The 16,429-nt window shown below is 36.4% G+C and overlaps 2 protein-coding genes across 5 annotated transcripts in view; one reads left to right on the forward strand and one right to left on the reverse strand.

The window, feature by feature from the left end:
- Nucleotides 1-16,429, reverse strand: part of BRF1 (BRF1 RNA polymerase III transcription initiation factor subunit) — a 218,245-nt gene that overhangs the window by 147,187 nt on the left and 54,629 nt on the right. For 2 of the 3 annotated variants that reach the window (XM_039336730.1, XM_039336721.1), the window contains exon 4: nt 5,528-5,559. The exons of the other annotated variant lie outside the window; for it this stretch is intronic. In XM_039336730.1, coding sequence (XP_039192664.1) covers nt 5,528-5,559 — 32 coding nt within the window. The remainder of the gene's footprint in view (nt 1-5,527; nt 5,560-16,429) is intronic. 3 annotated transcript variants of the gene reach the window in all.
- The window catches only part of BTBD6 (BTB domain containing 6), a 54,403-nt gene that overhangs the window by 19,105 nt on the left and 18,869 nt on the right, over nt 1-16,429 (forward strand). The gene's annotated exons all lie outside the window — the stretch shown is intronic.

The following is a 16,429-nucleotide window of genomic DNA, read 5'->3' on the forward strand; positions in this document are numbered from 1 at the left end:
CAACTAACTGGTGGGATGTGCTTCAGATAAGCTAAACTACTAAAGATGGAGAGATAGTTCTTGTCTGGATGCTTTCCCATTACATTTTATTTTAACTCTACACATGCAAACTCATAAAATTAGGTTGAATGCTATGGTATTTTCTTTTTAAACATACATTCAGTATTTTTAAAAGGGTAATCATAAAAAGAATGTTTGCCTCTGCAATTTAAACAAGTAGCCCAGGAAAAAATGTACCATATGTCTTGATAATGACACTATGTACTAGCTAGTTAGCTAATAATGTGATTGATTGATTGATTGATTGATTTGAACAAGCAATAAATCATTAAATACTGGAAGTAAAATAAGCAACACTGCCACATTATTTTTTCAGGCAAAGCAAATTCCCATACCTCAAAATACTTCTGGTTCAATAAAAGATACATTCTAGTTTTCCAGTATAAAAATCTGGCAGGTAACAATAGCAACTGAATCAATTTAATATGTTCCATCAATTTATATGCCTTAGGAAATATGGACAATGAAACAACAAATTTCATTTTCAAAGAGTACTGGATTATTTTGCACTTTTGATAAGTAATGACTAATTAAGCATCGCTCCAAAGGTGGTAATACTGTATATACCTATCTGCTTGCAATTCTGTCAATACAACCTAAAAACATTAAAATTTAATGGTTTGGGGTGCCATCTATGGATTATCTTCCTGGTCAATTCTTAATGCTAGATTTTAAAGGAGGTCTATGTCACAAACAGTTCCAGTTAGATTCGTTAAGTTCATCTTCTGAAAGTTTTGGAGAACATGCTGTGCTTAATAAAAAGAGTGTTATGTAATACTGAATAAATTTCTTTGCTTTAAAAATAATTATACACCATTTTTCAAAAGCTCTAATGGCTAAAGTGATTAACTTTAAACAGTTTAAAAATTCATTTTTAATGATTCACTTGAAGTCAAGACAGAGTAACAGAGTTTCCATCAAAAATAAAAATTTATAGGCTAACGTTAAGATAGAAATATATGTAATTTTAGGTTAGCAAATAGAGAAATAGATTAAGTATTGTATATAAAATTTAGATGTATCTTCAGAGATGAATCGATTGTAAAATGTGGAATAATTTGATAAGATTGTATATACTGGAATGTCACGTTATATCCAATGTTCAATTGCATTATAAATAAAATTTTGAAAAAGAAAAAAAAACATGAAGTAACAAAAATCAAAAATCACAAAAGCCTCTATAATTCCACTCCATGCAGTGGCCATACTAGTTAGGGAGCCAAGCCTGTTCATTCACACCGGATCCTAACAGCGATCAAGCACCAGGACAACTCACTAGAGCACAGGTGTCAAACTCGCGACATCACATGACGTGTCGTGACATATCTTGACTTTTTTCCCATTGCCGGCAATGGGGTGGGCGCAGTTTTGGCGTGACACATCCAGCCCATGGGCCGGCAGTTTCACACCCCTGCACTAGAGTATCACTTGGTCAGCAAGTCAAGCTATACAATAAAACAGAAACAATGATTATACCTGACCACATGCCATTGGATGTTCTCTCCTAGCAATTTATGTAGATGTTAAATAGGAGGGGAAAAAAGCATAAAGCTCTGAGGAACTGCAAGCGTTGCACACAGTATTCAGAGAAAGGAAAGAAAAACATGGTAAAAGAGTACCCAACTTTTCATCCCTAAAGTTGATCCAGGGGGTACCATGAGTGATAATATCAAAAACTGTGAGAAATCAAAGAGGCTCAGAAGAATTGTGCCACCTCTATCTTGATCCTGCCAAAGATCATCCATAAACTTTATTATTATCTCAGTGCTATATTCCATTCTGAAACCTGACTATAAAGAATACTGAGAATGCATTTCTCCCAGAGTCCTCTGGAGTTACAGTCCAACCACCTTTTCTATCACCTTCCTAAAAAGAGATTGAAAACTGGATGAAAATTGTCTTTTGAGTCCAATGTTGATTTCTTAAGATAGAATTGCATGACACCTCTTTCAAGGAAGGAGGGAATACCCTGGTCATTCAAGGAACAACTTACTGCTGTTTGGACCTAACCACACATCATCCCTGGGGCACACTTAACTAGCCAAGAGGGAAACAGATCCAGCTAGCAGGTGAAGACACTCGTAGCTCTGGGGACCCTGCCCACTTCCCCAAGATATACAAGTACCTGTGGTACAAACTCCTCCCAGATACCAAACAAGACCAGCCTCAGTCAGATCAAGCTTGTCGGATTTGCGCAATTTTATCTATCAGATGTCTTGCAGCAGTCATGAAAATGTTTAGGCCTCTCCATTTTTAAAAGAGTGAGAAATAGCCTAAACAGGGACTACTGAATAGTACACTGTACACACTGTAAAAGAAGAAAAAGAGAAGAAAAGAAAATTTTGCTATGGTTTTCATCACAGTAATCTAGGATTGTGTACATATCCAGTCAGACTTGCTCTCAATCTTTCTCCACTGGTAGACTAGCTCGCTCTTCTGCCACTTCTTTTCCTGGTATTCTTTGGTAAATAAGGAGCACATAGGATCAGCAGACAGAAAGAGGTCATTCAGGACCAATCCAGAACCTTTGTTACCATGTGACCACCAATGAGAGTTGGGTCACTGACCATCCATGAACTCTGGCTCAGAGTTTACAATGAGTGAAGGCAGTTTGAGGTCTTCCATCAACATAAGCCCAGAAACTCTGATCACCAGCCCAGGTACAGCCTTAAGTGGTGAAGCTGCTGTGCAGCAGGAAGGCCACAACAGAACAATCCCAACTAATTTCTTGAGCCCAACTTCACACATGATTTCATGTTCATTTATCTGGGGATAAATGCTTCTACAAGTTTCCTTCACCTGACAACAGCCATTCCACCCTCAACTCCACAGCCTTAAAATCATGTCCCAAGATGGTTATAACTCTGAGTGGCCAACATCACCTTCTGAACCCATTCAAGTTTTGGTAATGCATGTCATGTCTGTCCTCTCACTCAAAACAAAATCATGGATGAAGTAAGCTTTATTGCAGGGAAATCTGGTAGCATCTGGAAATGAGGCCTCCAAGGATCTGATTATGTGGCATTCAGGAGGAGCACAAAGGCTGAAAAGCTATATCATGTGATACATCAAATCATCCTTCTCCAAGAATGGTTCCTGTCAGCTTTAACAACCCCACCTCAAACCATCTATGTCCAGGCTTTGGGGCATATAAAACCAGTATCACAAAGCATCCACACATCAGCATCATCCATTTCAGAGGAGATTCTGGAAGCTGTTTCTGCATAACATTCAACAGCTTCATCAAGGTTCTGATCTACCCATTCAATAGTCCAATTAAAAAAATAAAGCAAGTCCAGCAATGACATGTTCTTAACATATTCAGGATAACTGTAAGAATCACTAAATTGTTTTCAAGGTGTTTACAGAACAATTACTTTAATATCTAATCAGATTCTTTTTTCCTCTTTCTGAAGAAAAGAATATTTATCTCTTCTAGACATCTGTACTTCAATCATTCTCTTAGGACTTTTTAAAGATAAGAATAGAGCTTCAGCCAAATCATCAGAGGGTTCGCTGATATCCTAGAATGCAATTCATCTATCTCTTGAGATTTAAACTCATTCAAAGTAAATAGATCTTTGACTATATTTCTCTCAAGAAGACTCAAGCTGGAACTATGTTCCTTGAACCTGTTTTTCACAAATACCCAGTGGGATTAGAGAAGACTAATCAAAATGGGAACTGAGTAATTCTGCCTTTGTTATCTTTTATCCTTTACACTATCTTCTTATCCTTTACACTATCTTCTCTCAACAGCTCAGTTTCTTTCTCTCTTTTATTTTCCAATAAGTTTGAAAAAATCTATTATTTGGTTTACCAATCTCAGATCATTTTGAGATTTAATTTTCTTGATAATATTTTTATAAATCTGAGCTAATAATATGTATTTCTTCTATTCCTCTTTCTGTTTTGTTTTTGTGTAGTTTTTTTTAATTCACTAAATATCAGCTTCTTCTGTGGTTTTCCATTTTTCTTCTTTGTTGGACTTGTGTGCAGTTTTGCTTTTAGTCTCTTCATTTTTCAGAAAGTTTTGACTCATTTTTTCCATTAACTACTCCTGCCATATAATCCATTGTCTTCAATTTCAAGGTAGATGTATGATTTAATTTCCTTTTAATTTCCCCATAAAATCAAGAAATGCAGTATTACACAATTACTTTTACCCAAAGTTAATTCTCCATTAATTCCAGTCTGATTGCTGTATCTTCCCTGTTGGTTACAATCACATTAGAAAAGACTGATTTCCTTCTACTGAAAGAGAAAAGCTGTTCTTTTTGATTATTCTGGGAAAATCACTGACTCTGTCTCCCAGCAGATGTAGGGATAATCAACATTCCCTCATTACTACTATATGAAAGAGATGTGATTTGCTTTTGGAAAGTATTATCTAAAATGCTCTTTTTAAGAATTCTTCAAATTATTTTGGAATTTAGTCTTCCAGACATTTGTACTTCAATGAAATACAAATACAGATACTTAAGCTTTTCTTTTCTTCCATAAAAGTTGTAAATGTGAGAATTAATGCAGTTACTTTTTCATCAGCATAACCACAAATGGTTGCTAAATAAGAGTTGCTAAATGAGACATACTCTAATCCAATATATCTAAGACCATAAGAGATAAATCAGATGTTATAAAGACAAGAATGATGTTGAAAATTATCCATTTAATAAGGAAATAGAATAGAACAGAACAGAATAGGGAAGGGACCTTGTCTATGGACTGGTACCAATCCATGGCCTGCAGGCAACTGGGCCATACAAGCAACGGGTGTGCATACGAAGCTTCATTTGAGCATGCGCAGAAACTGGATTGCACATGCAAAACCATCCCACATCCCCACCTCCACGGCCTCCAATCCATGAAGCCATAAAAATTGGGGACTGCTGGTTTTTGCATCACCCTGCATATTTCAGTTGAATCATTTTCATGCAGATGACAAGTTCATCTAATCATCATAACATATGTGGGGAAATCATCTCTAGTGTTCCAGATGCTGGATTCTTGGAATTTCCATCCCAAGATGAGCCCTAAGTTGTGAAAATTGCTCCTTAAGAAATAATACATATATAATTTTGCCAGTATTCTTTCAAGCCAACTTCTGAAGTTTCTGCTAAAATAATTTCCCTCCAGCTTTATAGAACTGAGCACCTGCTTTTGCCAGTATTTTTTAAATATACTTTTAAAATAAAATACATAAACATAAATCTGAACAGAATATAAAGCCCACAGCATTGGCAGTCTAATTATTAGCATCAAAATTATACTGTTGATTTGTTATTTGTAAAATGGAGTGATATATACCAAACACCCGATTTTTATTGCACTAAATGAACCAATATTGCTAAATGGGAGAAAAAGATAATGAAAGTTGCTTCAGTAAAGCTGCTATTATAATCTCTCTGCTCTTAGTTTTTGGCATGTGTTAATGTTCTAATAGTTAAACAAAAGCAGTTACAATTACCTGAAGGAGGTCGCTGAGGTCAAGCAGCATGTCTATTCCTGAGGTTAAGGAACTTAAGAGCATACTCATTCCTGCTATATAGTATTTGACTGTCAACAAGGAAAAGACAAAAGCATTTTATTCTGGAAGCACACAAAACAGGACATATTCCAATTCTTAGCAAAGAAATGGTGAGGTTTTAAAAGGAGGGAGGGAGGATGCACACAAATATTTAAGTTGGATTTTGTTCTTGGCTTTATATGAAAAACTTTGCTTAAGTTTTAAATGGATATCTCAGCTAACAATGCATACAGATTTCAAAACAGAACTAACTGTTAAGAGGCACAAAACTTCTGCCAAAGTTTAGCAGCCTCTGTGCCGCATAGCAACTGTCCCAAGGGATGGAGAATAAATCTTAATAAAATCCAGAATTCCAAACTTCATTTCTCCAATCTTTAACTAAATCATGATTTTCCTCCTTCGATAAAAATAGTTATGGGTTGTCCCAAAACAGGATCAGGCTTGCTCTGTGAACCCAACCTCCAATTCAAACTTTGATCTCTACTAGGTTCTAGTAAATTGTGTGTGTACTTTTAATTCAACACATGCAGCTTTACCTAGTAAATATTGTCAAAAGAGGTGGGAAGCATGTCCAATTATACATTATAGCTGTATTTTTATCATTGGGAGCTCGGCCCTTTCTTACCCTGCCATTCTCTGTTCACTTGCAGTCCATTTTATTCTCAAAATCATTTCAGAAGCAGATTGAATGAAGTACTAAGCTTATTTTCCTTTCAATCAAGATTATATTGTACCTCTCCAGCAATCTTAATTTTTGTTTGTATTTATTTGTTCTAATGAATAGTTGTCATATTGTTTTTAACTGCTGCTGACTGTACATTCACATTCATTGAGATGGGCAGCCATATAAATTCTAATGAATAGTTGTCATATTGTTTTTAATTGCGGCTGACTGTACATTCACATTCATTGAGATGGGCAGCCATATAAATTTGCTAAATAAAAAAAATGTATGTAAATCATTCAGCCGAGTAAGGAACATACTGAATATTAGTTTGATTTAATTAGAAAATTGCCAAAATCCTTGTATTTTATTAGGCAGAAATGTATCCATGGTCATTTAACTAGCAAATCCTTAATAAAATCAATAATACATTTATATAGTAAATCTTAATTTTTCTAATACTGCAGATGAAGAAACAGAAGCAGATAGTGATTTATTTACTGCCATAGCAGACGTAAGATTTAAGGAAAAAACTTTCATAATTCACTGTTCAGTTCTCAATAAAAAATATACTACACTATAAGAATATGACATGTAGTTTTGATACAAATGTCAATGCTGCAAATACTGTATATTCTTGCTTTGACAATATGCAAAACTGTCTGATATTTACTGGGTTAATACATAGCTTAGAGTGGGGGGGGGAAAGCCCGGGAAAGAAAGAGGAAGTAAACTTTTGACCTTCACACTAATTGGATAATGTGACTTGTGACTGCAAGATAAGGGAGGGGTTTAGCAAGAAAAGTTTGAAGCCAGCAAGAGGAAGTCAGATTCTGGCACCAAAACGTCCATGATGGTGACCGGCAATTTGTAGCTCTGTAATAAAGACTTTAGGAAACATGCCTGAAAGTTCTTTGAAGTGCTTCATTAATCAGAACATCTGACAACAAATATGTAGTATGCAGGCTTTTAAAAAGTATGCATATATTGTGTTAGAGTAAAATGCAAAGATCTACTGGTATTACAAATCAGTTATACTTAGCTTAACATAAACATACAACACTACACAGGCTGAATTGATTCTTGGGTTCTTCTTACATAAGCTACACAAGTTTACATGGCCTGTATAAGCATATCCAACTTCAGACAAGTCTTTTACATAGACACACCCTTAGGCCACAATTTTACCAGTAAAAGAGGGAGTGGGTTTATTAGTGTTCCAGAATATTCAGAAACAATTTTGTCAGCCTCCAATCAGTTCTTACTAGCTCTTCAAAGAAAAGCTACAGTATATAAAGAAGAATCTGTATATATAAAAGCCAGTTTCCAAATATGACCTTGAAATATGGATGAAGCTATGCAAACAGCCAGAATGGACTTATGAGTCCAATTTGTAATTCTGAGGCCAAAAGATTAGATTTTTATGGTCTTTGAAGGTGTCACTCTTTAGTTTCCTTATAGATTAACCATTCACTCATATGCACCAAACCAAAACACTGTACTTTAGAGCTTAATTACTTTTCCTTGGAACCAAAGTTAAATAAGTATATATAGCTAGTCGATGAGGTAGGCTGCACGTAGAAGGGAGGGAGAGGAGCTGAAATCCTTTGGTGGGCCACAGAAACAAAGTTGAAATCTTCAGTTCCACTCCTGTAGTCCACCAAAGGATTTCATAGAAACATAGAAAACTGATGGTGGAGGGGGGGAACCTAGTGATCCATCAAGTCTGCTCTTTCAGTTGTTTTCTTTTTAATTTAATTTGTGTATTTATTATTTTTTAATTATTATTTTCATTAGTTATTTATTTTTTATCAGATGATGGGATCCTAGACATGTTTAAACTCAGTTACTGACGACTGATCCATTACCTCCATTTCCAAGCTTCCACTACTCTTTCTGTGAAATAATACTTCATTATTTTTAAACTTCCCTCCTGTCAATCTGAAGTTGTGCCCTGGTGTTCTTGATTTCCTCTCCCTGCAAGTGTTCCTGGAGCCTACTAAAGGATTTGCCTCTGCCCTTCTTTCACTCTGTCCACTTAACAACCAGGGTGCTTAACAACTTAACCAGGAGTCCTGGGATTGCGATCATTGAGCATAATAGTCATGTGGACATCCCACTTAATGACCGCTTCACTTAACAATTGAGATTACAGTCCCAATTGTGGTTGTTAAGTTGAGAACTTCCTGCAATCTATCCTTCTAAAGCATACAAGATGGATTCAGTTGAGTGTGAGTTCACTTATGTGTGGGTGGAATAAAAATGAATTAATATCTATACAGGTAGTCATTTATAGGTAGTAAGTCTTACCAGGTCATAAGTCATTCCAGCTGTAACTTGAAGCAACCATGGAACCAGACCCAATTTTACAACATTTTTGCCCTGGTCATTAAAAGAATCTGCAATTATTAAGCAAATGCTGCGGTCATAAATGTGAATCCATTCTTTTGAACGGGCATTTACTGCCAGAAACCAGAAAAAACTAGCTCACTGTAATTTTAAATGTTTATTAAGTGATCAGTTTGTAATTCAAACATTACCAGCATAGCATTGAAAGCATCTCATATACAGTGGGGCAAAAAAGTATTTAGTCAGCCACCAATTGTGCAAGTTCTCCCACTTAAAAAGATGAGAGAGGCCTATAATTGTCATCATAGGTAGACCTCAACTATGAGAGACAAAATGAGAAAACAAATCCAGACAATCACATTGTCTGATTTGGAAAGAATTTATTTGCAAATTATGATGGAAAATAAGTATTTGGTCATCTACAAACAAGCAAGATTTCTGGCTCTAACAGACCTGTAACTTCTTCTTTAAGGGGCTCCTCTGTCCTCCACTCATTACCTGTATTAGTGGCACCTGTTTGAACTTGTTATCAGTATAAAAGACACCTGTCCACAACCTCAAACAGTCATACTCCAAACTCCACCATGGTGAAGACCAAAGAGCTGTCGAAGGAAACCAGAAACAAAATTGTAGACCTGCACCAGGCTGGAAAGACTGAATCTGCAATAGGCAAGCAGCTTGGTGTGAAGAAATCAACTGTGGGAGCAATAATTAGAAAATGGAAGACATACAAGACCACTGATAGAAGCTCTGAAATACCTAAACCTATTGGATATAAATAAGATAATTAGATACAAGGAATTAGTAAATGAACAGGGAAATCTGAAAACAAAACAAGAATTGGAACAAGATATTGGCAGAGAGATTGACTGGTGGACATTTACACAAATTCAATCTAAATATACAGAGGACAAAAAATTATATGAAATCCAAAAAGAGCTGCAAGAATTGGATAAAATTATACATGGAACAGAAATAAAATTAATTAGCAATTTATACAAATACCTATTGAGATATAAAATGGAAGACAAGGTTGTCAAAAACACAATGATTAGATGGGCAAAAAACATTGGATATAATATAGAATTGGAGAAATGGGGAAAAAAATGGGAAATAAATATAAAATTGACTATGTCGGCGGCATTCAAGGAAAACCAGTTGAAGATGTTTTACAGATGGCATCTTCCACCAGCAAAGCTTGCCAAGATGTTCAGAACAATTCGCCAACATGCTGGAAATGTAAAAAAGTACATGGAACATATTATCATTTATGGTGGACATGTCCAGTTGCAAAAAAATACTGGTCTACAATAAGAAAATAGATTGAAGAAATAATAGACCAACCCATAGACTGGAAACCAGATATCTTTTTGTTGGTATTTTAAACAGAAAATATAGTAAAGAAATATGGTACTTAATTTTACATATAATAACGGCGGCAAGAATAGCATATGCACAGTGCTGGAAAAATGAGAATATATACCATCAAAGGAAGAAGTAATAAGAAAAATCCTGGACTGTGCTGAGATGGACAAATTAACAAAAGAGATAAAAGAAAAGGAAGACAGAGAGTATTATATAACATGGAAAAAGTGGTATGTCTGGTTGGAGACTAGAAATAATAGAGGAGAATAAATATGGAAAGGTCAAAAGTGAAAATATGTGTATAATAATGTATAATAATAATAATATGAATTATTCTTAGTAAGAAGTAGAACATGAAGGAAGAAAAATGTAAATAAGAAATAACAGGGCAATAAGGACAAATATTCTAAAGAAGAATAAGGGGGGAAATGTAAATAATAGATTACCATTACGCAATCGCTGTAAAAAAAAGGGAGAGGAGTATATATTGTGTGTGTATGTGTGCTATGTTTTGCTTTGTTTTGTTTTGTTGGTTTAAAAAAAAAAGACCACTGATAATCTCCCTCGATCTGGGGCTCCATGCAAGATCTCACCCCGTGGGGTCAACATGATCACAAGAACGGTGAGCAAAAATCCCAGAACCACACGGGGGAACCTAGTGAATGACCTGCAGAGAGCTGGGACCAACGTAACAAAGGCAACCATCAGTAACACACTAAGCTGCCAGGGACTCAGATCCTGCAGTGCCAGACGTGTCCCCCTGCTTAAGCCAGTACATGTCCGGGTCCATCTGAAGTTTGCTAGAGAGCATTTGGATGATCCAGAAGCGGATTGGGAGAATGTCATATGGTCAGATGAAACCAAAGTAGAACTGTTTGGTAGAAACACAACTCGTCGTGTTTGGAGGAGAGAGAATGCTGAGTTGCATCCAAAGAACACCATACCTACTGTGAAGCGTGGGGGTGGCAACATCATGCTTTGGGGCTGTTTCTCTGCAAAGGGACCAGGACGACTGATCCATGTACAGCAGTGGTTCTCAACCTTTTTAATGCCGTGACCCCAACCGGTCGTAAGTCTAGGACTACTCAACCGGTTGTAAGTCGAGGACTACTCAACTGGTGCAGCACCGTTTGCAGAATGGGACTTTTGGCAGGCTCAACAGGGCAGAGACAGCCTGGACAATTCCTATTGGCTTTGGAAAGCCAATAGAATTAGCACAGCTAAGGAAAAGGGGGAAAAATGGTGGACTGCATTGTTTAGCGACCCCTGTGAAATGGTCATTCGACCCCAAATGGGATCCCGACCCACAGGTTGAGAACCACTGGTGTACAGGAAAGAATGAATGGGGCCATGTATCGTGAGATTTTGAGTGCAGACCTCCTTCCATCAGCAAGGGCATTGAAGATGAAACGTGGCTGGGTCTTTCAGCATGACAATGATCCCAAACACACCGCCCGGGCAACGAAGGAGTGGCTTCGTAAGAAGCATTTCAAGGGCCTGGAGTGGCCTAGCCAGTCTCCAGATCTCAACCCCATAGAAAACCTTTGAAGGGAGTTGAAAGTCCGTGTTGCCCAGCGACAGCCCCAAAACATCACTGCTCTAGAGGAGATCTGCATGGAGGAATGGGCCAACATACCAGCAACAGTACGTGCCAACCTTGTGAAGACTTACAGAAAACGTTTGACCTCTGTCATTGCCAACAAAGGATATATAACAAAGTATTGAGATGAACTTTTGATATTGACCACATACTTATTTTCCACCATAATTTGCAAATAAATTCTTTCCAAATCAGACAATGTGATTGTCTGGATTTGTTTTCTTATTTTGTCTCTCATAGTTGAGGTCTACCTATGATGACAATTACAGGCCTCTCTCATCTTTTTAAGTGGGAGAACTTGCACAATTGGTGACTGACTAAATACTTTGTATACTTTCTTAACAATTTATATAATTAACCAGTACCAGACTTTCCAGGCCTACAGTCTGGCAGATGCAGAGAGTAGCATATCAATAGCTGGATAGTCAAACATTTCAAACACCTCGAAAGGAATCTGCCACAGCAAAGACTGCCTAGCATGCATACAAACCTTAAGAATGAATAATGGTTTAGTACAGTACTTCCTGATTAACTATAGAGCACAAAAGAATTATTTTTATTCTTTTTATTATGATGATTAATCACACGGTCAGCCAGATGTTTAGACTGGATTTGGCATTATTTATAATTATGCTTTTTTGCATTATTATACATTTTATTATTTCAATTTATGCCTGTCATACCACACTTAAGACAGCCAAAATATAAACCTTTAGATACCTATAAAAATAGCCACAATTATTATAACTCAAAAGGGCTGAATAAAGCGGAAAAGCTTAACTCCATTCTTGAGATTAAAAATAGTACAGGTGAAATGCAGCCCCCAAGTGACTAGATTCCACATTTTGGAGGCAAGACAAAAATCTTATTAGTCATCAACATTCTTTGAAGGAGATTCAGGGACCCATTCCATTAATAAACAAAAATAAGAAAAGTTCAGACCACAAACATTTAATCCACGTCTAGTAATATCTGGCAATGTTTAGATGCCAAACTATGGAACAAAGGGAAAATGTGTCATCTGCTATTGCTGGGCTGGCCTGAGTGAGAGCAATTATCAGTAGGAAGCAGTTGTAAAAACACTTTTTTGTCTGCAAGCTTTTTTAGAGTTGGGGAGGGAGAGACAATGAAAAGTTGGAGGACTATGAATCACAGAAATAGTGATTTCATTCTCAACAACTTGCTGGAAAAGGAAAGGTCACAAAGCTGGAGCAAGGCTTATTTCAGGTCTTTCCTCAGGCTGGAATGCAAAACACAAACCAACATTTGTCCCTCTAGATAGTTCAATATTATCCATGCAAGCTCTGAGAGCCCCATACACGGTCAAGCCCCTTTTGTTTGCAAGACTATTCCTTTGGGCAAAGCCATTTGGCAACTATTTAATATACGGATATTTCATGTCCATCACAAAAGAAACTATATAAAGAACAAAAAAAATACTAAACACAGCAAAGTTTAGATCTAGTTATAAATGTTGAGTTGGCTGTACTGCAATGAAATGAACCTCAATTCAAGCTACTGTGTCCAATTGCACCCAAATTAAAGCATGCAAGGTATTATTATGTCAAAATAAAAATACCGGGAACTGGGAAGAGGGAAAGGCAAGAAACCAATAGAAAATTTTCAAGCTTTTTCCAGACCCAAATTTTGACTTAACCAGACACATCTGAACAAGAAATGAGTGGCTGAAATAGCATTGATGAACGTGGTAAAGTCAATTGTAACCAAGAAAAATTAATCTACAAGTATAGAAATATTCCCAGCCAATGCCAGAATCAAATATAATGAGATTTTTAGTAAGTCAAAAGGATCAGAAAGAGAAGCATAATAAGTGAAGGGAAAAAAGGATTCATGCTTCATACTGGCTGAATCTTTCAAAACTAGATATTTTTATTTCATTTATATATCAAATGTGGAGACCTCCCATCTCATTTACATAGCAATACATTTAAGCACTAAAGAGTGCATGCAGTAGAGCATTAAACCTTTATTTTGAAGGTTATCAATTCACTGTCCATAGTCAGTGAAGTATTTTTTAAAAATACAAAAATACAAAAGAAAAAAAATGAAGAAGTTCAAGACAAGTTGAAGAAGTTCAAGACAAGTCAATAAAAATTAAAAAAAACTGATTAACAAGCAACAATCCTTTGATGGAAGTGTCACCGAGTACAGTGAAATGTTAATATAAGATTTTATATGCTATTGTCTTTTTTTGTGGCTCATAAAAACATATTACATGCAACAAGAAAGAGACAATAATAACACTAGACTTATTTACCACTCCATAATGCTTTACAGCACTCTCTGAGTCATTTACAAACATCACCATATTTTCTCCAACAATCTGGGTCTTTTTATCAACCTCAGAAGGATGGAAGGCTGAGTCAATCTTGAGCCAGTCAGAATTGAACTCCTGACTGTGGACAAAATTACCCTGCAATACTGCATTCTAGCCACTGTGCCACCACAGCATAGATCATAAGTTAGCCATCATAATCACAGTATATTAAATATTATGTAGATATGAACTTTCTTTATACAAAAATATATGAAAAATATAGCCTGACATATTATACACAACTGATTTTTCAAGTTCTCTCACACATTTAATTGGCCACCTCTCTGTATCTCTCTCACACACAGACACAAATGGACACACACGCATATCCTACCAAATAAAGTGCATTTGGAATATGGTGCAATTTTATGTTTTCACAATAATTTAAAATATATATTATTGCAATGGAAATTGTCAAACAATAATTTTCTAGGATTTTCTGGGGACATGGAAAGAATAAACTAGATTGTTGGAAAAGGACCAGAAACTCTACAAGGACAGGAAAACGGGGACTAAAGAAAAAATATTTTTTTTAAGAATAGGAAGTACAATGGGAGACAGGAGAGCTAGTACTAAATAATACCTTTAGTGAGAAATCACCCACTCATTGCTAAATTTATTTTATTCGGGGCCCTAGTTAATTTAAAAGATGATTTGCAATATGGTTTCTTTATTTACAAGATAAGCTCCAGTTAAGAGCTACAGAATTAAGCTGTCAAAATATAGAAGTTGTTGAATGAAGCATACTGAAGAGCGCTTCAGAGCTCAAGGCAAATTACTGCTCAGCTTCAAGCAGAGTTTCAGGTCTATTATTTTTGAAAAGCATGTAGACAGACAGACCTCTGCATGCAACATTTCTACCACTTTTCATCCACTCTATAAATCTAAATAGCTATTTGGCTATCTTAAACAAAATTCTAATATTCAAAAAACATTTAAATTGCATCTAGTCAATCTTTTATAATGGCTTTTATTTAAAAGTATGCAACCAATAGCTGTAACCCACTTATATGGTATCAAAAAGCTGCATTACAATTATTATATGATTTGGTTCAGCTTTTTCTCCTGCTTGATCTGTAATAATGCCTGACTCACAGAATGGAGCCAGATATAGCTTTTTATCTTTTGCCCATGCACTATAGTCTCTGCTTCCAAAACTAGTTTTCAATTTTCAATTATCCAAGTGCAGATCATCCTAATCTAGTTCCAAGAACAACCAACAAAATTCATGACAGATATGGTCGTAAAATACTCTGGGGTTTATATTCTAGGCCCAACATAGTTTCCTTGCTGCCTTTGAGGGACATTTAATCTATTTTGACATAACTATTCTCTCCAGCTTGGTAACCTCTTTTTCCTGCCTAATCAATCTGACTCCTTACAATAACTACTCACCACTCTCGCTGTCTACCTTTGCGCGATTCCATATCCTCTACCCATTGTGGAAAACAATAAAGCTAAACACATGTTCTATAACTGAGAAATCCAGTAGTTGAGGAAGGAACATTACGTTACCCTTTTCCACTTTTGCAACTTCTGAGTCTTCACAAAACAGATAAAAAGGGGGATTTTACCTGTACATTCACTTTGCACAGAACTTCACTATTTTCTGGCTACAAGAAACATTAATAAACATCAGAAAACCTGGTACCAACTGAAACCTATCATCAAACTCTTAAAAAATGAAATATAGCCAAGACAGAATCCAACAATTATACAACAGAAGTACTAAGACAGCTAGTAAAGGCAGAGCAATTCTACAAGAGAACTAATTCCATTGTTTTCTGCTAGATTTTGTTCGGCTCTGGAACACATAGTGCAGCGGTTCTCAACCTATGGGTCGCGACCCCATTTGGGGTCGAACGACCATTTTACGGGGGTTGCCAAACAACGCAATCCGCCATTTTTCCCCTTCAGGGGGTGGCGCCACGCATGCGCACCGCGCATGCGCGCCGCGTCCGTGTGACGGGGGTCGCCGTCACACAAAGGTTGAGAACCGCTGACATAGTGGATACAGAAAGTCTACACACTCCTATTAAAATGCCAAGTTTTTGAGATGTAAAAAAATCAGACCAAGGTAAATCACTGCAGAATTTTTTTCCACTTTTTAATACAACATATAAGCTGTAGAATTCAATTGAACAAACTGAAATCTTTTAAGGGGAAAAGTAACAATACAAAAACTTAAATAACATGGTTGCATATATTGCATAAAGGTACACACCCTTAAACTGATACTTTGTTGAAGATTAACAGGGATGTGTAGACTTTTTATATCCACTGTAAAGTGGCAGAAATAATATCAAGGGTAACCTTATATCACTTTGTCAAACTCACAATGTCATGTGACGTGTCGCGACATATTGTGACTTTTTTCCAATGAGGTGAACGCGGTTTCACTATGATGCATTCAGCCCGCACCCCTGCTTTATATGATTAAACTAAGCCTTTTCAAATGCAAAGTCCTTAAGATGTAATCCAAAACATCTGGAGAGCAGTAGGTTGGAGAAGGCCAGTAAATGTAGA

Source organism: Crotalus tigris, unplaced genomic scaffold (genome assembly GCF_016545835.1).
Source record: "Crotalus tigris isolate CLP2741 ecotype Arizona unplaced genomic scaffold, ASM1654583v1 scf7180000017548.2638350, whole genome shotgun sequence".
NCBI lineage: Eukaryota > Metazoa > Chordata > Lepidosauria > Squamata > Viperidae > Crotalus > Crotalus tigris.